The sequence below is a fragment of the Phytophthora ramorum genome, assembly GCF_020800215.1.
Source record: "Phytophthora ramorum isolate Pr-102 chromosome Unknown Phyram_PR-102_s0004, whole genome shotgun sequence".
NCBI lineage: Eukaryota > Oomycota > Peronosporomycetes > Peronosporales > Peronosporaceae > Phytophthora > Phytophthora ramorum.
In genome coordinates, this window is record NW_027150650.1 from 3,683,506 (window position 1) to 3,709,463 (window position 25,958).

The window sequence follows — 25,958 nt, forward strand, 5'->3', positions numbered from 1 at the left end:
ACATCCCACGAAGGAAGCATCGGACGCAAGCGCCGCAGCAAGGTAGAAGAGCAGGCGGGTGGACGGTCGAAGTGGTCAACAGGGAGTAATGAGTCCCCGTCGACCACTTCGAAAGCACACCACGCGAAGCACGCCAGCATCTGCAGCTTCAACGGAGGTAATGAGCCCCGATCAACTGAGACTGCTGGCGCACGTCACGTGAGGCCTACCGAGCCTCAGCGCTCCACGTCTAGGAGCCTTCCACGAGAGATCAGCCACGACAGAGAGCAATGGGTCTCTGCTCGCCAAGCTGGGCTTGCGGTGCCGCTTGCTGCCATGTTGCTTGGAACGCCGGGAGAAATGAGTCCCGCGTCGCGCGGAACGGCCACGATGCGAGGCAGAGATGAGTGCCCCGCACCGTACCAATTCTCCACGCCAACCATTCCAGCAACTTGTCGACAAGCTTGATCTGCTCCGCCGCACCCGTCACGCAGCAGTCCAAGTCCAGCTTTCTTCGACTACACTGCCGAGCGCGGAGAAATCTCCGGCGATGACGACGTGGACGATGTCGCAGCAGACGAAGACTCCAGCCTCTTGCTCTTGTACTGCGCCCAAGTAGACGTCGCCTTTACCGGAGCACGCTTGGTCTCGTTCGGCTGCTTCAACGCCTGTTTCCGGACCGGGCAATGCTGCGTTTGCGCTGGCACCTTCAGCAACGTCGCAGGCATCGCTGTCGCCTTTGCCGCGCTCCTGGTGCTCATCGTCGACGGACTGCCACAGCGGGTGCTCTTCTCGCGCAGCCTCTGCCTCTGTTCCTGCAGCGCCTTGATCTTCTGTTTCTTCTCCAGCTCAAACTTCCGCAAACGATCCAGCAGCGTCTGCGCTTGCATCTCCACGGACTCGGCCACTGCCTCCTCCAACGTCGCAGCCGTCGCCGCCGCCGTCGCCGCCGCCGTCGCCGTCGCCTTTGTCGAGCTCCTGGAGCTCGTCGTCACGGGTCTGCTGCAGCTGCTGCTCTTCTCGCGCAGCCTCTGCTCCTGTAGCTTCACTGGGGTCTTGCGCTGCTGTGGCTGCGCTGGCACTTCCACGGGCTTGGTGAACCGCCTCTGGTTGATCAGGTTCCTTGTGGCCGGGGCCGTCTTCACGCCGTTCTCCAGCGCCGTGCGAAGCGTCCGGATCGCCTCCTCGTGCTGCACGGCTTCGGCCATGGCTTCTGTCAGCTGCTTGTAAGTAGGTATGTGGTCTCGTCGCTGGACTGGCGGAACCGCGTGAAGTCGTCGTCTTTGCGCTTGATGGTGCTTTGGAGCGACCCAACCTCGCTCTTGAGCGTCGTCTTGAGCGTCGCAACCTCGCTCTCGAGCGCCGCAACCTTGGCCATCAGCACTTGCTCCCGCTCCTTGGCCAGCTGGTGCGCCTCAGCGAGCTGGCGCTCCTGCTCGACCTCCAGCTCGGCCACCTTGGCCACCGGCCAGTGCGTCTGGCCATACTCCTGCGCCAGATACGCCAGGTACTCTTCCTCCAGAACCTTCCTCTCCACCTCCTTCACGAGCGACGCGCATGCGGCCTTCCATCGAGAGTGCTCGGCTTGGAGTTCCTTGTGCTGGGCCTGTAGCTTGTTGTTCTGCATCATCCAAAGCCACGTGTCGCCCTCCAGATCGTTGCGCTCGTTCAGAAGCTCGGCGTGCTCCTCCTGGAGCTTCGTGTGCTTGTTCTTCGTCTCCGCGTGCTCGTCCTCCAGCAGCGCGTGCTTCTCCTCCAGCAGCGAGTGCTTGTTCTTCATCTGCGCCAACGCCTTGCGGTTGTAAATCTCGGTCACCATGGTCGTCTTGGTCTTGGCTTGCTTGGTTCGGCTCCAGTTCTGGAATGAGCAAAACCCCACACTGCCAAACCCGAGCGAGAAAGTGCAACACCGCCGATGATTCGACTTGCGGAAAATGCTGCAGGCCACGTGGCAATCGACTTCAAAACCTCGGGCGCTCTGGGCCCACGTTTCCACTGGGACAAGTTGCTCCTGCACAAGTTTAACACGGCTCTGCTGCACGTTGCCGAGATCAAGATGGTGCTCGCCGCCTCCGAGGAGGGCTCCGAGCTCGTGCAAAAGGCGCCCCGCAAGGCCTTTGCACTGTATCCGCTGAGCAGTTTACAAGAGCTTCATGCAAGTAGCTCGGGAGCGTGCTGCTGCTGCTGGGCGTGGCGACCACTTCTTCCAAGACCCACGCACTTTCGTGCCGAAAGAGAGCCAAGTGCACTCCTTGGTGCAAGTCAACATAAGGAGCACCACAGCTCCCGATCGTACATGGGCTTCTGTGCTCGATGCCGATTGCTACTGCGCGCGAGGACTGTGTGGGCGACACGCTGGCGCTTCGTCGCTAGCTGCCGACGCTGAGCCAGGACCCGAGAGAGTCAAGGCGGACCACAACCGCTTTTCCTGCTCTGCATTCGCTCCGTCTCAACTGCTGGTGGACAGATATCCCAGCAGACCTGCTCGCCTTTCTAGCTGAGCTGCAGCCGATACTCCGTCTTTCTTCACAGACATTTCGGAGCGGCTCGTCTAAGAAATCCAGCAAGACCGAGAAGAAAACGTTTGTGAAGCTGCTAGCGGAGACCAACAGCACGCCCGTAAGAGTGATTCCATTCAGCTTCTCATAACCTCCAATCCAATGCAATTTGCCAGACGTCAGTGAATATTTTACGGGGTCAGCATCATACCCCAGTGGCCACAAGGCGGACTTGGCACTTGCAGTAGAAGGTAGTAGGACGAAGTAGAGCAGCAGTAGTCTTGTGTTTGCGTCGTCATGAGGCGTCGTCGGTCGCCCAGCAACGCCGTCACCCGCGTGTCCGCCCTCACGTGCATGTAGCTGGCGGTCAGTAGCTTGAGCAGCGACTGGGGCACTACGGAGGAGGCCGAGGCCGAGTTGAAGCGTACGCTCTGGCGCTTGGCCAGCTCGTCCAGCAACCCAGAGCCCAGAGCCCAGCACCAACCAGCATTTCAGATGGAACGAAGTTCAGCAATGGCGCTACTGCTCGACACTGGACGGTACACGTGAAGCTTCCTCGTGAATGAATCGCGCTGTCGCACACGACCCGTTGGCGACACAAGTGCAGGTTTCAAGTCTCGGACCACCTGAGCTCGCATGCTGACACAGAGAACCACATATAGTCCGTTCGCTCGGTAGCTGCCATAATGCACGAGCTCTTCTGTAGCGTCTTCTCTGCAATAGCTGCCACGATGCACGAGGGTTTTGTATCGTAGCTGTAGACCTTCCGCTTTCTTCCTTCGACAAACTCAATTTGGTGGCCATCATCCTCTTCATTCCCACTTTCTGTGTCTCGGCCGTCTAGCAGATGAGTGCATGATACAACCGCTGATTGTTCTCCATCACCCCGAGCTGGTCCGTGATACTGAAATATGGCAGCATTTTCATGGGAAGTACTTGTGCTCTGCTCGATGTGTGGAGTCACCTCAGTCGCCCAGAAAGAACCGCATGGCAAGTGAGCAGCGACGCATCCATGGTCTCCGCCACCGTCACGGTCCCAAGCAAAGTAGTGTTGCACGACCTGGTGGTGATACCTCTTCGCCCCCTTGAGTTGCGTCTTAAGGTGTTGAGCTTCTCCTCCTTTTTCTGAATGTTGGCGAAATATGCCCTCGTCAGGAACACCGATCCGCCCAGACAACCCGCCATCGATCGACACGTCGCCTCCCGCACCCTGCAAGTGCGCAGACCCGGCGATATTCACATTCTACGCCGCAGACGAGCTGTCCACTCTACCGCCACGCAACTCCACATCGTTGCCCACATTCGTGCTATCGTGCTGCATCAGGCTAAGGCTGCCGCCAGAACCGCTGCCAGCCACACTGCTACTGCTGCTGTCGGAGTCACCGCCTGCACTATTGCCAGACGAACCGCCAGACACGCGAACACCGCCAGCAGAACCGATCGACGTTGAAGAACCACCACGCACGTCCACAGAACCGAAAGACCCAGTGAGCGATTCGCCGCCGCTCACGAGAACACTTGTGCCCGATCCCGCCACACTGCTGGAACCGCACTGCCACGCTCACAGCACCAACAGCACGCTCACGAGAAACCCGTTAGCCACACGCACAGCACCAGACACACCGCCCGTTGCCTCGCCTGACACTACCGACAGAGCCGCAGACACAGAATCAGCGCTCGTAGCACCGCTCCTGATCGACACAATGCCGCTCGATACGCTACCAGAGACTCTAGTCACAGACACCGCACCGCTCGTCACTGTAGCCACTGCGCCAGCCTTCATCGACACGTCGCCGCTGCTGGCTGTATCCGAAGACCCGGAAGACAAAGTCATCACCCCGACGCCGCATCCACCGACGCGCCGCTTCCGATCGTCGCAGATCCGCTCAAGGCGACCCCGCTCGCAGAACCACTGTTTCCTACGCTGACGTCGCCGCCGCCCAGCAAACCCGCACCAGATGAAATGTCCACGCCGCCACCAACACCAGCCCCGCTTGCGCCGCCGACTAGAGACATATCTCCTCCAGCTACAACGCCCGTAGAGAAATATCTCCTCCAGCCACAGCACCCGTCGATCTCGCGCCACCGGACACGGCAACCGCACCCCCAACGCCCGCAGACGCGGCCAGTGACCCGCCGCGCACGCTCACAGAGCCACCGCCCACACTACTATTCGTGCTAGCGCCGGACACACTACCCACCGTGCCACCGACAGCGCTGCGGCGACCGCCGCTAGACAAACTCGCCACGCCGTCCTCGCGAGACGACACGGACACAGAGCCGCCGCCAGCGCTAGAACTGCCAGTCGATCCACCACGCCACTTGCATCCGGCGGGACAACACCACCGCTCGCCACCACTACAGAGCCGCTCGATGCACTCGCACTACGACCGACAGCAAACTTGATGCGCCAGAAGCAGCATTGCCTGTGCGAACAGACACTTCGTCACTCTTGCTTGGGCCCACCACAAGCGCGCTGGACACCGTCACGCTGCCACTGACAGCACCTGTGCCGCTAGACAACGCCACAGAACCACTCACAGACGAGGTACCCTCCGCTATCCCGCAAAATGGGAGAGCTTTCGTCCAAAGAGTCTAGTCTATTTCTGTCGGCCAATCGCAGCGAGCCCAGCGTCAGACTCATCGATACCATGGACATGGCGACGGGCGAGGCGCTGCTCACGCGGCTCTGGGGCCTCTTCCAGCAAGACCCTCTCATGTGCGTGTCCCCAAGACGCTCCTCTCTCCCCCACACTCTTTAGACCACATTGCCCTCTAACTCGCGTCTGAACTCGCACCAGCGACGAGGTCGGACTGCTTTTTGGCGTCGAACAGAACGACTTGACGCCCGATAGCGCCTTCTTTCTGGAGGACCACAAGCTTGGCGTGGCGTTTGCAGCTGGCACCCCGCTGTTCCAAGCCGCGCGCACGCAGTTCCACGTGCTGAACGCGCTTTTGCAGCGAGAAGCGCTCGAAATGACACGGGGAGAGGTGAACGAGCGTCGATCCCAATTGCTGCACTGCACACGTGCTGTTCTCCTCGTCAGCGCCGACTTCTACACGGCCTGGAATGCTCGGTAGGTGCTGGATAGAGCTCTGATGCAGAAATACAGGAGGTTTTGTTGAGTATTTGCTGCTGTAGGAAGGCGTTCGTAGCGCGAGGATGGCTGGATGCTCGGGACGAAGTGCAGTTCACCAATTTGGTGTTTACTCTGCACCCCAAGAGTATTGACACGTGGGCGTATCGGTGAGAGCTTTTTCGCGAGAAGGATGGGTGCTTTCTTTGGAGCAAATACTGATTGGAAGAGTGATGCTGTAGACGCTGGCTGGCGATTCGGCTGTGCGAGTCGCTCACTGGTGACGATCTACGGGGCTTTTATCAGCAGCAGATCGAAGTTTGCAGTCGCCTGGCGGAGCTGAAACCACGGAATTACCACGCGTGGAGCTTTCGTCATTGGATTGTGTCGAGAAGTCCGCTGGACCTGGCGCTGAAGGAGCTGGATCAGATGGAACAGTGGTGCAGAACTCACGTTACGGACCACTCAGGCTGGAACCATCGGCAGCACACGTTGAACGAGCTGTTGAAGCGGTACCACGAGCCTGGAGAGGCGGTTAATGCGCCGCAGGAGCTGATTTTAGCGGAGTACAAGTTGGTGTCGGATATCATGGCGTCGTATCCGACTCATGAGGCGCTTTGGTGCCATCGACGCTACGTTGTGAAGCTTTTGCTTGGCGTAGTGCTGCAGAGCACAGTCACTAACGCCTCAGGATCTGTGCGTGAACTGGTCTCGCAAGTGTCAGGAACTCTCTCGATTGTCAAGTCAGAATCCATCGAAGCTCCAGCGCTTCATGCGTGTTGGGGAGAAACGTTGAAGGCGTTGCCCACCATGGAATGGCTTCCCGTGTTTCGTGCACTTTTGCTGGAAATTGATACCGCTTGGAAGTGTGGAAACCAATTTTCTCGGCGATACGCTGCGTGGTGCCTTGCTCGTCTTCGTGTATTCTTGCAACAAGGAGTTCGGGACGAAGTGTTGGTGAGTGACTTGAACACTCTGTCGTCTAGCTTGCAAAAACATTTAGTCCAGGAGGACAGCGTGCTTGAAGATCTCTGGCTACGGATGTGATAACGTCTTCGTTACCTTAGCCGTACATGAAAGCTAAATGAGATCACAGCTATGGTTCACGTGGCGATAAGGTCTTCGACTTTCTCGGAGTGTTGGTGACAATCGAATAAATGTGCGGCACTAGGGAGGAGAGAATTCGTCACAACAACTACCGATGGCTATGTCAGCATTACCATGCACTAATGAAGCTATAGTTCCCGGAAGAAGAAACCGTAACGTCTTACTTGGATTTGGGCGCCGCTCGTGACCTTTCATGCTGTCCCCTTCTTCTCCGTTGTTGGTGTAAGTATGGATGCAGTTGACGCCGACGAACCGGAAATTCCTTCGCGCACGAATGTAGGTGATCAACTCTTCGACGTCGTGTACGATCCGGGATTGGACAGGTTCTTTCTGGAAGATGAAGCTTTGCATAGCAAGAGGAGCTGCACCCTCAAGCGCAAAGGCATCTCCATGCCATGGGAGAAGTGGATAACTCCCCCGAAGGTTGTGACCAAGCCTGACGAGCAAGAGGGCGTTAACGACACAGATTTTCCTCTAGGTGAACCCGGTTCCGTGCCGGCCTCACCAATAGAAAACACTTTAGCGCAACAATGGCTAACGCCCTCTGTTGTTGACAATGGCGAAGCAACTCAAATCGATATATCAACGCAGGTGCCAGCATTGGATTTCTCGAGCTTCCAGAAACCATTGACTGAAGCATCTGCTGATAATCTCAAGACCATTGTTGACTCCGCTGCCACCGTCAAACCAAAGAAGAACCGAGTTCACAGCTACCCGGCCCATTTCAAGAAAATTAACCAACAACTGGCCAGCGCAATCGCCGCAGGTGCTGCTACCGCTGAATCAAGCGACGACCATGAAGTTAAATGGGATGGCGAAGTGATCCATGTGCAAGTTCCTGGACTGCGACCGAAAATCGAGAGGTCTGTAGGTAGAGGTAGTGACAAGCGTGATGCACTGCAAGCAGAACTTGTTCACTCGTCCGAAGATCAATGGCCAGGCTCAACGTACGAGCTAAAGAATCTGATGCGCATCCGCGCTCACGCGGACGGGTTGCGCGGTGTCAACACAGCTTGTCACTTTGTAGCAGTGTCGTCGTCCGAGGAAGAGCAAGAGCAAGAGCAAGAGCAAGAATTCCCCGAGCAACACGAATCGGAAGAAGAGAGTGACTTGATGCCAGTGTTTTTCCGAGACGACCGCGTGCTCTTTCGTGCCAACCGCCGCTGGTTCAAAGGCACCGTCCGGCGTCGCATTCCTAGCTCAGACTTCTACAATATCCGAGCAGACAACGGCACCTTGTTTGAAGCAGTCCTTGCGTCGAACATTGAGCTGCTTGACGAACCGACGGAGCTGCTGCATTATCATTATCGAAAAGGGGACAAAGTCCTTTGGGTACCAGAAAGTAAGAACACAGCGACAAACAGCAGCAGAGCTAACACGGCAAGAATCAGCAGACACCAGCGAAGAAGCAACAACACCAACGAAGAGCTGACATACAAGGCGAAGATCATGCTGGTGCGTTCATTGAACCGGTTCGATCTGCTGTTGCGCACCGGCCGAGTCCTGAAGAAGGTTCCACGAGAGCAGCTTCGCCCGCGCGACGCCTCCGATTTCGTATCGGCAACGGTAGCAAGACGCCGTTGACCATCTATCTGGACACTGCATGCAGCGCGCAGTTGCTCTACTTGTTTTTGCGCTTGGCAGCCTTCTTGCTGGCCTTCTTGTTCACCTTGGCGGGCGGCTCGCCGAGTGCCGACATGATCGTGTCGTTCCACGAGCCGATGGACTTGCTCATATCGTTGCGGTCCACCCACGGGCGACGCAGCTCGCCCCATGCGCGCTCACCGAGCAGCGTCACCTTGACGATGGGCGCCTGGAACAGGTTGAACGGCTGCGTGATGCTCTGGATCACGAGCGGCGGGAAGAAGCCCCACTTCCAGTGGATCAGCAGCGTCACGAACGTGCCCAGCGCGTACTGCAGCAGTCAGCAAAAAGTCAGTGTCATGCAAGAACCAGCAGCAACGGCCGCTTGCTCTCGATACGTACGCGCTGGATCTCCTTCATGACCATGCGTTGATCGTGCTCAGCCACCGTGATCTTCTCGTCGCGCTCGCCTGTTTGGCCAAAGCCCAAGTCCTCCTTCACCACCACCACTCCAGGCTCCGTGTTGTTCTGCAGCAGATACAGTTTAGTCCCAGACGCTATGAACGTATCTTGCAGCAGCTCGAACCTTGGCCTTGGTGTACAGGTACAGCATGACGCCGTAGCAGAAGAGCTGCGAGAGTCCGTAGAGTCCGCGCACAATGCCCGTTTGGACTGCAACAAAGACAGAGGTTAGCTTCAAGAGGAGCAGACAGCCAATTCCATAGCAGACGCACAGGAATCCTCCGTGTCCAGCACGTAGCGCGTGCCCATGGCCAGCGACAGCGTCACGCCCATCATCTTGAGGTTGGGCGCCATCTTCGTCAGGAAGCGGGGGTCTCAAAAGCTAAACTGATGCCACGTCAGCATACAAACATCAAGTGAGCCCGACAAACCTTATATGTTACGTACAAAACCTCAAATTATTCACTCGCACAGGATGGCTAGCAAAAACACTAGGCGCCACAAAATAATTCGACCATGGCGGAACCGCCGCAGAACCCGTACTCGTTCACACGCGAGGAGTACGACGAGCTGGTGCGCAACACGCCCAACTACCAGGTGAGTGAGCGCTCCAAGTATGACGAGATCGAGCTCGTGGACGACTGCACGCTCTTCGACATCTACCGCCAGCCGCGCGCGCCCGTGACGGACCCGAGCGCCACGCGGACGCTGTCGGTGCGCGTGCTGAACGCGGACCTGACATGCCCCATCTGCCTGGGCATCATCAAGGAGACGATGGTGGTCATGGAGTGTCTGCACCGCTTCTGCGGCGAGTGCATCTCTACGGCCATCCGCCATAGCAAGCGCGAATGCCCGTCTTGCCGCATCCACATCCCGTCAAAGCGCTCGCTGCGGCCGGACCCCAACTTCGACGCGCTCGTGCGCAAGATCCACCCCAACCTGGCCGAGTTCGAACGCCACGAGGACCAGATCATCGAGCAGCTCAACCGCTCCAGACACTTCAACAACGCCTACACGGAGAGCACGCGCATGGGTGTGCTGAGCCAGGCGGCCTCGCGTCGACGCAAAAAAGCGGAGGGGACGTCCTCGGCCACGTCGTCGCGGCCTTCGTCTCCGTCGAACGGGCCGAATGGAGCGTCGCCACCTGTTGGCGAGAAGCGCAGCTCACCCGGAGGTGGCTCACCTAGTGACAGCGTGCAGCCGTCTGCCGCAGCCTCCGAGGACGAAAGTGCTCGCAAGAAACCCAAAGTTGCGTCTACAGCCAAGAGCACGACCCCATCAAAGTCGCAGGCTCCCGGACGCGTGAATCTGCGCGTGCTGCTGCACGAGGATGAGCAGCCCAACGCGCCCAAGCTGGAGCGCACGCTCTTCGTCACCATGTCCAAGCTGAAAATTGGGCACCTCAAGAAACATCTCGCTGCCCTGCTGAAGCTCAAGTCGTATGGTAACATGTGTATCGTGCTGCCGACCGTCAACTGCACGCTGAGCGGCCTGTCGAGTGCTGCAACAAAGGCGCGGAAGAATGGGGACATCGCCATCCGACAGGACCTGCAGTGCGACCAGGAGCTGGAGGACTACGTGACGTTACGAGATATTTATCAACAGTACGGCATGGGCACGGCGTGGGAGCTGCGCTTAGTGTATCATTTCTCCCCGGGCACTATCGTCAATGGCATCGCTCGGTTTGTCGCGATGGACGCTCGCCAATTTTGAAATGTGAATTGGATTTGCTGCTTTGCATGTGCTTCCGTGGGGTTCTCTAAACAATGAATACAGCAGCTGCGTAGGAATTTGTGATTGCTTGAGTCCTGGCAAGGTTGGTTGATGTGTTCCATCGAATCGTGCCATCACCTAACGCTACTGGTGCGCTACCAACTACGGACCAAGGTGCAGTTTCTCTAAATCAGCAGCGGGCTGCTCACGACAGAGAAACCCGTCGCCACACCACCTTCGTCTGTGCCCGACAGCTTCGTGCGCAGCAAGTGGCCTGCGTGCTTGTTCACAAGCTCCTTTCCTTCGCCGTCGAACAAACTAGTGATGAACATGCCGAGTTCACTGATCGTGGGGCCGCTCGACGTGAGACTGTTGCGTACGAGCACAGCGGGGTTCTCCTTGGGAAAGATGCGCTCCATCAAAATGTACGACTCCAGCTCGGTGGGGCTCATCGTCTGAATAGTAGAAGCGACTTCGTCACCATACAGGTTGTTACCTCCTCCCTCGCGCTGCGGCTTCAGTACGTAGGAACGAGGATTCGCGATGGCCATATTTTTTACGTCGTTAATAGTCGACGAGTTCTTCTCGAGTCCATAGAGCCCAGCAAACGACGTCTCCAGTTGTTGGGCCTCTTCCTCTGACACGAAGCGACGAAGAACCGCAGGCTGTGCCAACACCTGCTGCACCTTCTTAGTGCCAGCCAAGTGATAAGCGATCGACGGGCACTTGATGGCGTACGACCGCTCAATGAGCGTTCGGCCAGCCCATTCATTTTCGGTAGGGTAATCGTTTGGGGTGTATGCCGAACGAAAGTACGCGACAGCGACTTCGTGGCCATCGATCATAAGCGTGCGTTTGCCATCACGCTCAACCAGCTTGCCACGCGCGTTCACATCAGCCATCGTGCGACGCAGCACACGGATACCGTGGTGCTCCCACAGGTTATACTCAAGCCAGCGCTGGTCGATGGCGTTGGCCTCATTGGGTTGCACCACAAACATCACGATGGCCCTGCATAACAAGAAGATCAGTAGTGACAAGTTACGAAATGCGTGAACACAATTCGAGTAGAGACGCACGTTTTAACACCGTAGTGCGTGTGTGCGGCCGCGAGAGCATTTGGCAGCTCCGTGATAGCATCGTTCCTCGGCAGCCCATCGGGGAACTCGGACGATGCGACACCATAGTGCTTCTCCAACGTGGGGATGTCTGCGCCCAGACGACTCACAAGGAAGCTGGTCAAGCACACAGCACTGTAAAGTCAGAAGTGTGCGCATCTATTGTGCAACCGGCAAACCAACCGACCTGTGCATACCCGACACGAGCGAGCTGATGCAGGCGAACGATGACGCGATGGTGTTGAGCTCCACCTGCAGCAGCCGCTGCGCATCTCCGGCTACGCCCGCCTGGGGCTCATGCAGCATGTAGTCGGAGCGGTGGATGCCCAGATACGCCTTCTGCTGCACGCCCTCGTCCTGCACCTGTCTCGAGAGCTGCAGCAGGCGACCCGTGAACTTGTCCTCCTCCACCACGCTGCAAACACCAGCAACAAGTCAGTTGCATCTCCCTCTCCGCAGCAGCAGACAGCGCAAGGCTCTCACCTCTGCACGCAGCTGTGCAGCCACTCGACGTCGCGGCTCACGCGGTCCACCAGGCGTCCGTAGATGGGCGACAGCGCCACGCCATGTTCGAATTGAAGCCGCGGGAACTGCACGGGCAGCAGGCACAAGGGAATGTGCGTGAAGGCTGGCGTGGGCTGCTTGGGCTCGTTCGGGTCGCGCCAGCCCACCAGCAGCCCGTGAGCCGCCGCGTACGCAATCGCCTGCTCCTTCACGTCCGCTAGTTGGTCCGCTGACAGGCCGATGATGGCTCCGCTCTCGACGGTGTCAGCCGTGTGCGGCGCAGCGATTGCAGCAAGGAGATCCGCCATAACTCGTGCGTAGCTCTTGGCGAATTGGGGAATGACGTCAAGATGCCGATTACGTATTTGCATTGAAACGCTGCGATTGGCGGACAGAAAATTCCATACTATGATTGGACGAAGTTTTGAAGCCATCCTCCATTTCATTACCATAAAGAGAGATGGCGGAGACGGCGACCACTAGCGCGGCGGCGACCACTAGCGCGGCGGCGAAGGATCCCCTGGTGGCTCACTCAACGATATTCTGCCGTGGTCGAATCTTTGCGTGGAAAATACCGTTCGGTAGTCTCTATCTCAAGTTGATGATGGCCTCACGGATAAGGCTGAGCCTCAAGTGTTGTTGAAGTGCGATGCAGCCCTTTTGCACTACGCTGACAGCTATCGCCGATAAACTTGAGCAGACCCCGCGAAGTTTCGAAAGTGTCACGCTTCTTAGTGATCTGACGGGAGGTTCACGGAAGAAGCTACACCGGCTGTGAAGCAGTGTGCTAGAAGCGAGTCGCTGGGCAGAGAGTGCAACGGGGAATACTTCTTCCCAACAAATTGCAGAAGGAGTGCATTCTGTACGGCTACGCTTTCTTAACCTCCACGCTCTGATCTTGGGATAATGAAATGGCTCAGGAAGTGAACTAGCTGTACTGCGCCAGCGTGAATCTGCTGTCCACCTCAGAAATGGCTCGCGTGGAGAGCAGGATCGTCGAGATGATGTCTCATCGAACTCCACAGCTAATTTATTGCGTGTGTTTGGTTCAGCTCTGAAATGGAACCGATTCGGCAAGAACTTACTAGACATTGAGTAATTTGGGGGTTGGTTTGAAGCGGCCGATGGAGTCGTAAAACGCTCATGGCGGCATTAATTTGATGGATATACACCTTGGACTGTCAAGGAACACAAGGTAATTGGAGCATAATTACGGTGTTGCTATTTTCAAGCTTTCTTCGAAAATGGAGTGCTGCGAACAGAACGGAAGTCTTGTAGTAGATTATACGATTTTGAGCTTCAAAAAGGAGGATTATTTTCATCCAAGAGATCAAACACGACACTTTCAAGTACGCTTCAATTATGTTCTTCGTGGTGATTGCAATGTGTTTCCAGCTCGACTGCGAGAATTGTATTCTCATTGGTACTGAGTAGAGGGAAAATGAGTTCTCCTTTGACGAAAGCCGGCGAAAGACTGGGAGGTATTTTCTTGATCGCTTTTAGAAAAAAAAATAGTGGTCGCCAACTCTGGCAACAGCAAGAATTTTATTTTCCTTCTGAAAAAAATGGGGTCTTTTCAATGTTTCAAGGCACAATTTAGCGATACAAATCGTCGATATGAATGGAACTTGGGGTATCTCAATGATTACGATCGGTTGGTACAGAGGAATGAATCGCTTGTCAATGTTGCTGAACAGATTAAGAATGCAAAAATCCTACACGTTTTGAAGGAATCCTCAAAATTGAATTACCACGGTTCAAGCTCACGTTTCTTCTCAATGGTGACATGCAATTAAAGTATGTGCAGCATAAATGATACCTCTTGGCGGCGAACCAGCAATTTAAGAACTTCCTGCCACGGTTCAGTAGATATTTAATGCTGGAGGGCCCGATAAATTCCAACCTCAGTTTCACATGCTGCTTCCTGTTGGTTCTGTTGTACGTGTAGAATGTTTTGGATCAGACGGCTGGGTATACGAGACGGAAATTATTGGCGTTAGACTAGAAATGGCTGGTATCTTCGCTTGTGCTGGAACAGAAATGCCCAGCAATTGATTGCAAATGACCGGATCTGAGGTGGCACTGCAAATGCTACGAGCTTGTCGATCGACCAGGCCGTCTTCTTTTTCACGCTAGTGGCCATTTGCAAGTTGGGCTACCGCGAACCAGTAGTGGAATCATGGCAGTGGCCTTGTTAGCAGAAGCAGCACTTCTCTGTTGGCCAAGCTCAAACAATCGGACAGGTATGAATGGTTCTGACGAGTTAACAGACTATACAAATACGTGCGCGGCGGCGCGGATCCGACAAAATCCTCTGCGCTCTTTGTTTTAAAGTGAAGGGAGAGTAAAGTCAGAAGTGTGCGCATCTATTGTGCAACCGGCAAACCAACCGACCTGTGCATACCCGACACGAGCGAGCTGATGCAGGCGAACGATGACGCGATGGTGTTGAGCTCCACCTGCAGCAGCCGCTGCGCATCTCCGGCTACGCCCGCCTGGAGCTCATGCAGCATGTAGTCGGAGCGGTGGATGCCCAGATACGCCTTCTGCTGCACGCCCTCGTCCTGCACCTGTCTCGAGAGCTGCAGCAGGCGACCCGTGAACTTGTCCTCCTCCACCACGCTGCAAACACCAGCAACAAGTCAGTTGCATCTCCCTCTCCGCAGCAGCAGACAGCGCAAGGCTCTCACCTCTGCACGCAGCTGTGCAGCCACTCGACGTCGCGGCTCACGCGGTCCACCAGGCGTCCGTAGATGGGCGACAGCGCCACGCCATGTTCGAATTGAAGCCGCGGGAACTGCACGGGCAGCAGGTGAGCACAAGAGCCTTCAACGCAGTTTTCAGATTTCGAATGCGACGCTGCGATTGGCCGACAGAAATAGACCTGAACGAAAGAGTAAACAGTTTCTGACACTGCCTTCCATTTTGCGGGATGGCGGAGGCGGTGGCGATCCTTGGCGCGGCGGTGAAGGGCCCCCTGACCGATACTGCAGTGCTGACAGATGGTGCGTTGTCTTGCGATGCCGGTGATGCGTGTTCTATGCCGAGAAGTATTGAATAACGCTAGATAAATAGCGGCGATGTGTGTGCGTCGCGGTGGTGGGAACAGTTTCTTGGCATTTACGCTGCTCCTGCTGATCAACTCGTTTGACTCCATTCAGGCCTTGAGGAGGAAGGACTGGAGAGTCTGCAGGCGCGATTACGCGCGTTCTACTGGGCACACGACCCTCGCAAAGTAGATCGCGTCGAAGAGATCCTTGCGAAGCACCAGGTGCGTATTCCTGGCGTTGCAGACGGTTAAACCATGTGTTAGCCGTGTTAAGCTGTTGCCGTATTGACTCCAGGGCAAGGAGGAGCAATTTGTGCAGCGTGTGCACCGAGAATTCGGGGTGCGCGACTTTAGCGGTGAAGAAGCGATCGATGACATCTACGAGCACCAGCGATACTCGTACCTGAGCTTTTCGTGGGGCTCGTCGTTTCCAGGTGTGGAGGCTGCTGTAGTGGCTAGACGTTTGTCAAGCGGCTGACGTAATGCTGGTTTCGTGCAGGTCATCTTCTTCCGACGGACCGACATCAGTGGAGCGGAATGCACGGATCGCCATCTAGCCAAACGCGTGAGAAGGTGGAGCCTCAGCTGCCTGTGAACTGGAAGTGGACAAGTGATTGGGTTGTCGAGAAAACTTCTTGCAAGTGTGATGCAGATGGATGGGTCTACGCCTTGGACTTCACTATGATTAATTACCTGATCAAAAAAGGCGAAGAGAGGAGAGAGCCCAATGCTACAGACTACGTACGTCGGAGAAGGTGGGTCCGTACACGACGTCGCGTGCACAGTGTTGTACCACTGATAGAACAAATTGAGCCAGCGAGGAACGAAGACGATGTCAAGGTTCGCAGCGATGGCAAAACAAAAAGCAAGGTGAACTGGGTAGTCATGGACAAGGCAGAAGAATCTTCAAATGGAAGTAGCGTGGCAAGTGAACATGAAAGTCAAGAATATGCTGTACCGGAGAAGTCTGATAGACCAAAAGATTCTGAGCAACCGGATCTACTTTCATCACCCAAAAAGAACTCTGGGCCTTCGCCGCGCATTGAGCTCGAACATTTTTCGATGAAAATGGACAAATCTGCACTAGATGCTGCATGGAAAACAGCATTGAAGGATCTAGAACTGGTGTATACGCGAGCAAAAGAGCAACGATCTAAAAGGAAGCAGCAGTGGGGTGTCAAGAAGGAGAAATTGAAGAGGCAGATACATCTGCTAGAGAAGACTATTATTTCGATGCAAGCAGTAGCTCTGGAGGAAGAGAGTAAGCGTCAGCAAGAAAGGAGAAGGTTTCCGGGTAGCCCACGATACGCGAAAGAAGGATCATTGCCTTCACCGACGAGCAGGTCAATGCCGACTGCTTCGTCAATGGATAGTCCGACAAATGCAATCAACCTGGCCGCGAGAATGCATTGTGCTCAGTCCAAACTCGATTCGTTGCGACGATTATATTGGCATCCACGCGAAAATGGATATTCACTGCGCTTCAGCATTGATGGGATCTTTTACGGGCTTCGTGACTTCTTCGTTGAAAACTTTGACAGCTCATTCTCGATCCAGATCAGCCACCAGACGAACGGTGCACAAGGAATCACTCCTATCTGTAAAATTTCGATGTCTGGCCACACAGTTTGTTGTGGGAAACATGTGAAGGTTGTAGGTGAGAAGGGCACTCGCATACCAAAGTCGATCTGGGACAGCATGTACATGGACTCCGACTTTGAGGCCTCCATCAACCTTATTTACGTGGAGGATCTTGACGAACCAGGCTCGATTGGTCAAGGCAGGTGGGAGTTCCTCTTTTCGCCGGAGGCCACTTACGTCGAGCTAATTAACTTCACAAGACGCGTGAAAGGTGGAATGGATCTGCCGGAGCCGATGGTCCGCAAGCTTTGCTCGAACGTTTTGAGCTCCCTTATTCGTGACTTGACACTTTTGTACTTCCCGTGCGAGCTGGCATTAGCTTTCAACTTGCCACCTGCCAAACTCGACATCAAAGGTGAGATCAAGATAGCAGGGCAGCCCATCGATGATGTCATGGAGAAAGAGCTCAAGGATCTTGACTTGGACGCGGTTCGGGAAGAGCAGGCAAAACAAAAGATCGGCAAGCAAACAACTGAGGCTGGGGGAGGCGACGGGGATTCTCTGCTGCCTTTATCCCCCATTCTGGATGCTGCAGCGGTCGCCGCGCAAATGTTCTCTGCGTTGTTGACAGGCTCAGACAAGGAAATGCAAGCGATTGCAGAGCTATTGCAACTCTCCCCACCACAGTTTAATCTGCTGATTGCTCTCAAGAGTAGTGGATTGTTCCCCTCGACTTACAGCTTTTACTCTCTCGCCTCGATTTGTGCGTACTACAAAGCGTTTTCGGTAGATGATGAGCCTAGGATGTCCAACGAAGACAATGGCGTGAAGACACAGGACGAAAAGCTTCGAGCAGCGTGGAAGAGCGCTCTCGAGTTGGTCTACATTAGGAAAATGCAATCTGCTCGCGTGTCCCCAAAGTCACCGAAATCCTCGAAAGCTCACCCACACCACAAGAACGAGGCACCATTCGAGCTCTTCGATGTCGATAAGTTTTTCGACACAGTGAAGCGCCTGTCGAAGAAACCTGTGGCCATTCAGGTCTCCATTAACCATTTCTACTCGACGCTGAATGCCCTCAATGTTGTCGAAGCCCTGTCGAAGCTGTACGAGCGTATCGTGTTGGGAATCGACTACAGCAAGCCCCGCACTGGGGCCGATGGCTTCATTTATGGCATTCGACTCGGCCGAAAGGCTGCTATTCACCCAGCAATGGCGATGGCAGCCGCAGCAGCTGCTGCATCTGCTGCTGCAAACACGGACGGTGAGTTGCACCCGGTCGGGTCACCCCCGGTGCTTGACCTGCGACGTTATCGCCCAACAGAAGTCTCTTTCCGAACGCGGGTCCAGACATTCAGCAAATTCTGGCAAACCTTGAAGAAGGTGATTGAGTTTGTCCGTGAAAATGTTGACGACGTGAGCGCAGAGCTTGCCGGAAATGTCAAGGGCACAGGTGACGATTGTGTGCTCAACGGCTCGTTCAAGGAAGCAGATTTCCGTGGACCGCTGAGCATTGGGCTGTCCGTGCCTCCTTGTTTCCTTGGGTTTTACCGTGCCGAGATGATTGCACTAGGAAATAGTCGCGTTGGAATGCAGGTGGACGCCATGCTACCGTCAGGATCAGGCATGACGATGACTGGTGATGCAAAACAGCAAGCCGTCAAAGCACTGGAGCCCATTGGTCGTGTCATGCTGGCAGACTTATCCTCGGAGGTACTCTTGGATCTGGATGCGCTAGTAGCACGAGAGGAGGAGCGTCGAGAGCAAGCTTTGACAGCAGCCAGGAAGAAGCCAGCCTCTCCTGGATCTCCGAAGCAGCCCAACCCAACGCCGAAGAAACCGAACCAGCATTGCGCGCTTGCCTTTTCATTTGGCCCCAGTAACATTGAGGAAGATGACAATGCAATGGGGGCTTTCGGGCGGCTTCATGTGAGCACCAGCGAGTTCACCAAGCTCCACACTACGGCGAAAGCTGGCTCCTTCACGCTGCGTGTGCTAGCGCTTGTCGACTATCTCCTTACTTACTACGTGCGTCCACAAATTATGAAGGCGTTCCCGCAGCATCAGATGCTATTCGACACCGCCAAGGCGAACATAATGCAGCTTCTGCAGTCTGCGAAGCTGGAGGTGAACTTTGACATTATGGCGAGAGCGTTCATCCATGAAGATGAGAGTCTCATGGTCACCTTGTGTGGGTCACCGCTGCATCCAATTCCCATGGCATTCAAGGACGAGGTGAATTTGCTCGATATCGTACTACAGGTGGATGACCTAGTGAATATTTGGATTGACGACCGGTACCCACCGTACTCGAACCCGCTGTACTTCTGAGCATGCTACACAATCGAAATGCGAGCAGCAGTAACTACGAGAAATGGTTCAAATGCGGGGAATATTGATTCCGATAAATACATGCGCGTCAGAACTCCAACTATCAACGTTCCCTTTCCTCTCTTGCTGACTGCGTTACTACAAACTCCTGCGTACACATTCATCAGCGTAAGTAGTGCTCCAAGCCCATCAGGCGAACTCCACTCCGCGTTAGTCTACATCTGCCGCCATTCGGCATTGCATATTTTCAGGGCATCATCCGCACCGCCTCGTCCGCCCACGACTCAGTGGCCTTGACAATACACGCACGCACAACGAGAAATTTCTCCAACCCTTCTCGCATCCTAGCAAGGAACAGCGCCACGTCAGTTGCCGCCACCGCTAAGCGAGGGTTACGACTAGGGCCCATGGAACTTACACGGCTCAATCACTTTGAGGTGTGTGTTCATGATCCGCTGGCTGTCGACCCAACTGATAGCTTTTGAAGCTGAGCCATTTCGTCCGACAGTTGAGCAATGTGCATATCTGCCTCCTCACACTCAGTCACACATTGCTCGTACTCCGCACGGATTGCATCGAAGTCGAGTTCGCTCTTTCTACTTGCAGGTTTCGATGCATCCCTTGAAGCTGTTTGCTCAGTGGTAAGACACGACCTCGTCGCTGGTACATCCTCACTAATACCCTGTTGCAGTAAAAGCAAAAGAACACAAAGCATACACAACAAGTGATTAGTGCTGGTGTCCAGACACACGGATTTACCCGCACTCGGCGCTATGCCGCCGCGACGGGCTCTATAGATTTCTTTACGCAAGGTTCGCTCGCTGGATATCCGTTTCGCCCACCACTGCTCGCCGGCACCTGGTGCTGCAATTCAGTTGGTAAAACGTGTGTATCGACAAAAGTACTGACCCCAGAAGTGTCGCTCTGCTCTTGTGGCTCCAGCACTGGTTCTCGGAGAGACTCGACTGGTGCTGATGACGCCTCTTGTCCTGTGACCGTTTCCGCTGGTGTACGCGCTTCAGGTGGTAACGCCTCTGCAACATTTCTTTCTGTCACTTCCGCACTTGTATAGACGCCGTCTGTAGATCCTTTGCCCTCAGCTTCACCCGCGACTCTACCAGACAATCGTCCCTCTCCTGTGCATATATCTGTGGCATATACCTTTGGTGATGTAGCTGTCGCATCTGGCGGCTGGGCACTTATAGCTCTGATGTCCCGCTCTGGAGACAGTTGATCAGGAGAGGATGATGACGATGCTGCACTTGACGCCCCTGTCCCAGAAGATTGCTTCGACAATTTAGCTGCTGCGTTTTCCAGCAAGCGATTAGTCTTCGTCTTCTCGCGTTCAGCAATCTCCAGCCGTAACTTTTTAATAGCCTCTTGTACACTGCTAGACGCCGTAGCCTTGCTCGATACAGCGTGTGTGTCATTACCAACTTTTCGTGGTGAGAAATCTTCCGGGTTGAGACGAATCACTAGGGACTGAGAACAAGCTGTCAGAGGTCGGAACTCTGGAGTCGTTGCAATTACCTTCGCTGAAGGTTTCGGTGATTCCAATGTAGACGCGGACGGGGGGTCCATCTTGTCACCAACTTCATTTTGCTCGGACGTGGCTGTAGATTTGTCCGTCTCGCAAGAAGACCCGTCGTTCACTGCACCCTCAATCATGTCACCAAAAGCCTTCGCCTGTGCGGTCGCTGGTAAATTCCGTGGCACACTCGAATCTCCCGGGGCAGCCTGGGGATCACAGGTGGCATTATCGCCTTCGTCCCCACCTGAGGGTTTCGCACGGTCATTCTGCTCGGGGGTTTCGACTGATTTTTCTTCATTGGCTGGCAATGTCAAAGGCACCATCGTACTGTGCGCCTTGTTAGCCCCTCGCTTTCGATTTCGTGTCATCGATCTTAAAATTTCAAGACGGAGTTTGTCAATCTCGGGACTTGTAGGCTTTGAACTTCTTTGTCCACTGGCAAAGGGCAAAGGAGAGGGTCTTGGAGACGAAGGTTCTGACAATGACAGGGATGCTTTTTGAATCGCTGCTGTCGATGCCTTCGGGGGGCGCTTAATTTTCGACCGGAGAGCCGCCGCCCGAAGGCTATCAAGGTCAAAATCATCAGAATCACTTGTCTTCTTGTTAGCAACCGGATTGGGAGTGCCATCATGACTTGAGGTAGGAAAAGGGGGAAGATGCGACTGATCGCTTGATACTGCACGCTGCAAATTATGGATTAGACCAGCTGAAACTGGTCTGGGCGGAGACATCGACACCGATCGATACTTGAATCCACCGTATCTTAGATCCGAGAGCATTGGACGAGGTAGCAATTCAGCCTCACCATCAAGCATCTCCATACCGCCTTGACGATTGACGCGTAAAATTTGACTGTCTTCATACGGTGGCAACGGTGGTGTTGGCAACTGAGGTGGCGGTCGTCTCGTCGGTGGATGTGGGCCACCAACAAACACGGGTCGAAATGGAGCAGGGGGTGGATCCTGAAACACGGGACGCACATTCATGGGTTCACCTCTAGTAGGACCGTTCCTCATCATTGCGAGCGTATACTGGCCCGGAGGCGGCGTGTCGACAAATGGGCGCTGGCGTATTACTCGCTCAAACTCAGTCGGCATTTCTCCAGGAGATCCATGCATCAGCTGCATAGCCTCCAGCTTCCGCTTCGTTTTCTTCTTGCCCCGTTTCTTTTGCTTTTTGTTGCGCAGATGCGGGCGAATTCCCATAGCGTCCACCGGCAGAGCATCAAATTGGTCTGGATGGTGCTCTCGCATAATCACTCTTTGTACTTGCACTGACGCTTTAGGAGCCGCTCCCTCTTCGAAAATCTCTCCATCCTCCAAATTCTCAACTCGAACAACTCGATCCGCCGTCTTTGAACCTGAGGCATCCCCTACAGCCGTCGACGCTTGGATAGGGAGTTCTTCGTCCACATCCGCCTCCATCTTGTTATCGTCGTCATCATACGAAAGCGTGTGCGTATGCTGGTCGTTTACTTCCACCTGATCAGATTTCTCTGCATCATTTCGTTGTTGTCCACCTTGAGAAAATGGAATCGTCCTGCGAATCGCATCCAGCGCCACGCCAACCTCCTCCGTCGTCTGGTCATGTGAAGGTTGTTTATTTACCGACAAAGGCACCGATGCAGTCACTACCGAAGTCACTGAAGGGGTTTCCACTGGAGGCACCTTCGGCCATTCCTCGTCCACGTCCGACTCCACATCTTCAGCCAACGGGACCAGCATCTCCGATATTGAGTCTGTCTGCAATGACTGAGCCACAGCTGAAGCCTCGTTTTCCGTGCCATCCAGCATCCTCAACTGGAGTGCATCAAAAGCTGCAGCACTCACAGCGTCAGCACCAGCAGGAGTCGCTGGTTGCTGAGTCACTTGCGCCCCCATGGGTTCGTCCTCCTCCTCCTCGTCATCCAGCGTCAAGTCGATCACCTGACTCGACGAACTACCACTTTGTCTTGGAATTTGTATAGGGTCAGGCTTCAACAGCGCGGCAGGAGCGGGTTTCCCCAACTGGAAGAGCGCGGAGCTCGCTGAGGGATGGGGGCTTGGCCTCTTCACCTGAAAGAAACTGTTTGACTGAGACTGAGTATGCATCGCTCGCTTCTGTTGGGCCTTCCACTGCTCCTTACTGCGGGCCATGTTCTGGGACAATGGACGAAAAGAGATCCACTCGCTTCAACAAGGTGTACAAGCTTCCACAGCCAGAATCAAGGCGTAAATAGGATATGCACGTGTAGACAAGACACACTCAAATCGAATGGTACTGCGTTCGTGTCGCTATCTGTCGTGTGAGCGTCGTGGCGAGCTGCTCAAGCCGAGCGATGCGTCACCTTCGCGTTCCTCGGTTTTGCTCTGAAAGCAACGACGACCAAAGAGTGTGAATACTCTAAGTACGAAACGAGAATGATTGTAAATATGGTGTGTTGTACATCATCCGCATCCAGCTCGTGAGAATCAGACGGCACAATCAGAAAAGCAGCCAAGGCAGCAAGTTGAAGAAGTATGGCCCCCGTTCCGCAGTACGTCAAGTCCGTGGCGCTCAAGAACTCCACGTCGCACCCCGTGAAGGTGACGGCCACCTTCGGCTCGGACGAAATGGAGGCCGAGGGAAAGGCCAAGATCCAGGAAACACGCGAGCTCGCGCCCGGTGCCGAGACGACCATCAAGGAGCACGAGTACGACATGGGCGGTTGGACGGCCGCAGCCGCGCTCTTCTCGCTAGAGGTGGAGCACTCGACGGATAATGGCCTGCTGGGCAAAACGCTGTACACGCCCAGCGTCAGCGGCATCGTCGACGTGCTGCACGTGGATATCGGCGCTGACGACAGCGCCAAGAACTTCAAGGTCGCGGCTGTGCGCGAGGCCTAGGCTCGCTTGGCTGATAGGCTGCAATACGCTCCTATCCGGTGCGATGAAGCGCTGTTGTCGTTCTTCTTTCTAAAACAAAACCTCTTTTTTTCGTTTATGGAGTTAGCAATTGGTGTCTGTTCTGGCGTGTCTGTATGGAGGTGGAGCTTGTCCAGCGTGTGCGCCATAAATACTTGTGATCTTTGTCCAAGCTACATTGTCAGCGAACGCGACGGTCATCTGCAATTGCTGACGTCTTTGCTGAATCCGGATAGCGAGACGCTCGCCGGTGTGCGAGCTGCAGCGGGTGAAGACAGTCACACGATGCGGTTCTTCGGAGAATCGATCGGTGGCCGCCCGTACATGACCATCGACGAGTTGTTAGACACCTTGTAAGCGGGGAGAGGCTGGTTGGTAGCCTCGCCAGCATCCCGCGTCTCAGTCTCGTCCACCTGCGAGCTGGAAAAATATGCGCTGCCCGCGTCAGAGCGTGGGGAAGCAGGGGTTCCTGGAGAGTACGGCGCTGCCAGGTAGCTCGTGTCCCCGTTTTCTGACCGGGGCGTAAACACGTCGCCATTGGCATTGGATTGTACGGATCGCTGCTGACCGAGGTCGACGTGGAGGCCAAAGCCCCGCCGCGGACCGCTGCTGCTCCTCCTCTTGTGGAAAGAACTGCTGTCACGCTCGCGAATCTCGCCACTTTGGTTGCTGAGCACCTCGAGGCTGTCGTCCACTTCTGCTTCGATAGCTGCCAGCTCCTCCTCCTCGCTGCGCACACTTTCCCCGGACATCCGCGAATCGCTGGTCTGGTTGACGCTGGGTTTGGAGTTGTTGGAGGCAGAATCGGACTTCGACTTCTCTCCACACACCTTTTTCCACCATGGCACACGAACCTGCGCAATTAACGCCATTAACAGAAAATGGTAAGAATACACGTTAACGTCTATAAATATGGGGTCCTGGTGCTAGACCTTTGGTGCTAGAGGCACAGCTCTCCGTCACGGAGGCTTTGTCATAGTTGACAGGGTAGATACGTACATTGTTTTGGCGATCTTGGGCATTTTTCCGCTTGCGCTGACGGACAATGTAGTCGTACGTCGTGATGTTCTCCATGCCTGCGCATACATACAACCATCGCAATAAATACCCCATTAGTGCCGTACGTACGAGTAAAAATGTAACAGCGGCACACGTACACAGGTGGAAGTGGAAGAGAGCAAGCTGTCCAATCATGAACAGCCACGGGCTCAGGAACGCCAAGAGCACGATATGGATGATGCGTAGCGCCTGCAGCGAGAGGCGGTATTGTCCGTCCACGCAGAGCCCCTTAACGTCATCCTTCTGCGTCGAGCAGCCGTAGCTAGTAGCTGAGTGTGCTTTGACATCGTCCTCGTTCGTGTAGAGCTCCACCACGAGATAAATACCCACTGCGATCTGCACGGCTAGAAACACGGACGCGCCGACAACGGAGCCCAGAAAGAAGCGGTAGTTCTTCTTGCCCACGCAGTTGTTGAGCCACTTGCAGTGGTGGTCAAATACGTCCACGCATTTGTCACACAACCGACAATGGCGGCTCTGGTTGTTGCTGTAGCACCGACACAAGTCAGTCTCAAGCACCTGCCTAACACAAGAAGTCAGCTGAACGATACGTACACGTATTTCATGCAGACGTTGCAGTAGACACGATTGTCCGGGCGGGAGTCCCTAGCGTCTGCCATCGTCTTCATAATATCACAAAAGCGCCATTCAATAAACGAGTTTTAACGGTCTCACATGCTGATGCTGCCACCTACCGACGGTCGCATGATGCAGTCGTCCGACGGGTCCGTTCCCGTGCACATGGCAACCGACGCGACGGTGACGAGGCACGCGGCGGCATAAGCGACGCTGAGGATAATGGACGGCGTCGTGGTTATGATGGGCGTGTAGAAGGCGAAGAAGAGCGCCATCACGGCCGGGAAGACCACCCACGTGGCCAGCTGCAGCACGTGGAACGGCGGCTCCCATCCGTTCTTGCGCATGGCGAGTGGGCTGTGTGGCCGGCGTTGGGGAGGCGTCTGGGGGCTCTCGCGCGCGCAGGAAGGCGGCCCAAGTTATCGCCGAGTTGCCCGCGGTGTCGTCGCGCTGTCTATCAAGGACTAAATAGAGAACTCCGATATCACGTTTCGCGATTAAAACCTCGTCTCGATGACGAGGTTTTATGTCTCAACCTGTGAAATATGATGTCATTGCGGCTGGGCTATGGCTGGCGCTGTTGTTAATCCACACGCTGGCAACACTTGACTGATGGCGAGTAGTCTGCTGAGTAAGGTGGCGGCTACAGAAACCTATAGTGTAGTCTGTTGAGTAAGGTGGCGGCGACAGAAACCTATAGTGTATTAGTAAGCTAGCCAAACAATGTAGGACTCTCTACTTCTAATTTATCCTCCGATATCCTATTTTAAACAAAAATATAGCTCCTATCAGATATCATCTACCGCAGGGATAGGACTGACTTGAAAAAAAGCAACAACATGACCGTCACTCCGGCAGCGAACTTGTGTGCGTTGCTGTGGCCTTGATACGGCAACGCTATCATGGA

General features: G+C 54.9%; 11 protein-coding genes across 11 annotated transcripts; 6 read left to right on the forward strand and 5 right to left on the reverse strand.

Annotated features, from left to right (window-relative positions):
- Positions 1–5,128: 5,128 nt before the first annotated feature.
- On the forward strand, positions 5,129–6,601 carry KRP23_5582 (Protein prenyltransferase alpha subunit repeat-containing protein 1-B; the record flags this gene model as incomplete). The annotated part of the gene is made up of 4 exons (XM_067890666.1): positions 5,129–5,196; positions 5,279–5,554; positions 5,620–5,724; positions 5,797–6,601. 4 exons carry the CDS (start codon positions 5,129–5,131, stop codon positions 6,599–6,601), a joined length of 1,254 nt encoding a protein of 417 aa, XP_067747194.1.
- Positions 6,602–6,889: 288 nt separating this feature from the next.
- On the forward strand, positions 6,890–8,245 carry KRP23_5583 (uncharacterized protein; the record flags this gene model as incomplete). The annotated part of the gene is made up of 1 exon (XM_067890667.1): positions 6,890–8,245. The coding sequence occupies one exon, from the start codon at positions 6,890–6,892 to the stop codon at positions 8,243–8,245; it is 1,356 nt and encodes a 451-aa protein (XP_067747195.1).
- Positions 8,246–8,282: 37 nt separating this feature from the next.
- KRP23_5584 (uncharacterized protein) lies at positions 8,283–9,061 on the reverse strand (the record flags this gene model as incomplete). Its single annotated transcript, XM_067890668.1, has 4 exons — positions 8,283–8,576; positions 8,648–8,773; positions 8,832–8,917; positions 8,980–9,061. 4 exons carry the CDS (start codon positions 9,059–9,061, stop codon positions 8,283–8,285), a joined length of 588 nt encoding a protein of 195 aa, XP_067747196.1.
- Positions 9,062–9,223: 162 nt separating this feature from the next.
- On the forward strand, positions 9,224–10,420 carry KRP23_5585 (E3 ubiquitin-protein ligase RING2-A; the record flags this gene model as incomplete). Its single annotated transcript, XM_067890669.1, has 1 exon — positions 9,224–10,420. One exon carries the CDS (start codon positions 9,224–9,226, stop codon positions 10,418–10,420), a length of 1,197 nt encoding a protein of 398 aa, XP_067747197.1.
- A 185-nt stretch (positions 10,421–10,605) lies between these two features.
- KRP23_5586 (Glutathione synthetase) lies at positions 10,606–12,413 on the reverse strand (the record flags this gene model as incomplete). The annotated part of the gene is made up of 4 exons (XM_067890670.1): positions 10,606–11,431; positions 11,500–11,655; positions 11,726–11,953; positions 12,022–12,413. The coding sequence occupies 4 exons, from the start codon at positions 12,411–12,413 to the stop codon at positions 10,606–10,608; spliced, it is 1,602 nt and encodes a 533-aa protein (XP_067747198.1).
- Positions 12,414–14,408: 1,995 nt separating this feature from the next.
- KRP23_5587 (Glutathione synthetase) lies at positions 14,409–14,817 on the reverse strand (the record flags this gene model as incomplete). The annotated part of the gene is made up of 3 exons (XM_067890671.1): positions 14,409–14,664; positions 14,733–14,744; positions 14,813–14,817. The coding sequence occupies 3 exons, from the start codon at positions 14,815–14,817 to the stop codon at positions 14,409–14,411; spliced, it is 273 nt and encodes a 90-aa protein (XP_067747199.1).
- Positions 14,818–14,974: 157 nt separating this feature from the next.
- KRP23_5588 (uncharacterized protein) lies at positions 14,975–16,011 on the forward strand (the record flags this gene model as incomplete). The annotated part of the gene is made up of 5 exons (XM_067890672.1): positions 14,975–15,047; positions 15,204–15,313; positions 15,387–15,525; positions 15,591–15,846; positions 15,909–16,011. 5 exons carry the CDS (start codon positions 14,975–14,977, stop codon positions 16,009–16,011), a joined length of 681 nt encoding a protein of 226 aa, XP_067747200.1.
- A 778-nt stretch (positions 16,012–16,789) lies between these two features.
- Positions 16,790–19,003, forward strand: KRP23_5589 (uncharacterized protein; the record flags this gene model as incomplete). Its single annotated transcript, XM_067890674.1, has 1 exon — positions 16,790–19,003. One exon carries the CDS (start codon positions 16,790–16,792, stop codon positions 19,001–19,003), a length of 2,214 nt encoding a protein of 737 aa, XP_067747201.1.
- Positions 19,004–19,448: 445 nt separating this feature from the next.
- KRP23_5590 (uncharacterized protein) lies at positions 19,449–22,669 on the reverse strand (the record flags this gene model as incomplete). Its single annotated transcript, XM_067890675.1, has 3 exons — positions 19,449–19,685; positions 19,913–20,835; positions 21,340–22,669. The coding sequence occupies 3 exons, from the start codon at positions 22,667–22,669 to the stop codon at positions 19,449–19,451; spliced, it is 2,490 nt and encodes an 829-aa protein (XP_067747202.1).
- A 363-nt stretch (positions 22,670–23,032) lies between these two features.
- On the forward strand, positions 23,033–23,398 carry KRP23_5591 (uncharacterized protein; the record flags this gene model as incomplete). The annotated part of the gene is made up of 1 exon (XM_067890676.1): positions 23,033–23,398. One exon carries the CDS (start codon positions 23,033–23,035, stop codon positions 23,396–23,398), a length of 366 nt encoding a protein of 121 aa, XP_067747203.1.
- A 296-nt stretch (positions 23,399–23,694) lies between these two features.
- KRP23_5592 (Palmitoyltransferase ZDHHC11) lies at positions 23,695–25,398 on the reverse strand (the record flags this gene model as incomplete). Its single annotated transcript, XM_067890677.1, has 5 exons — positions 23,695–24,270; positions 24,416–24,492; positions 24,574–24,962; positions 25,031–25,098; positions 25,171–25,398. The coding sequence occupies 5 exons, from the start codon at positions 25,396–25,398 to the stop codon at positions 23,695–23,697; spliced, it is 1,338 nt and encodes a 445-aa protein (XP_067747204.1).
- Between the last annotated feature and the right edge of the window lie 560 nt (positions 25,399–25,958).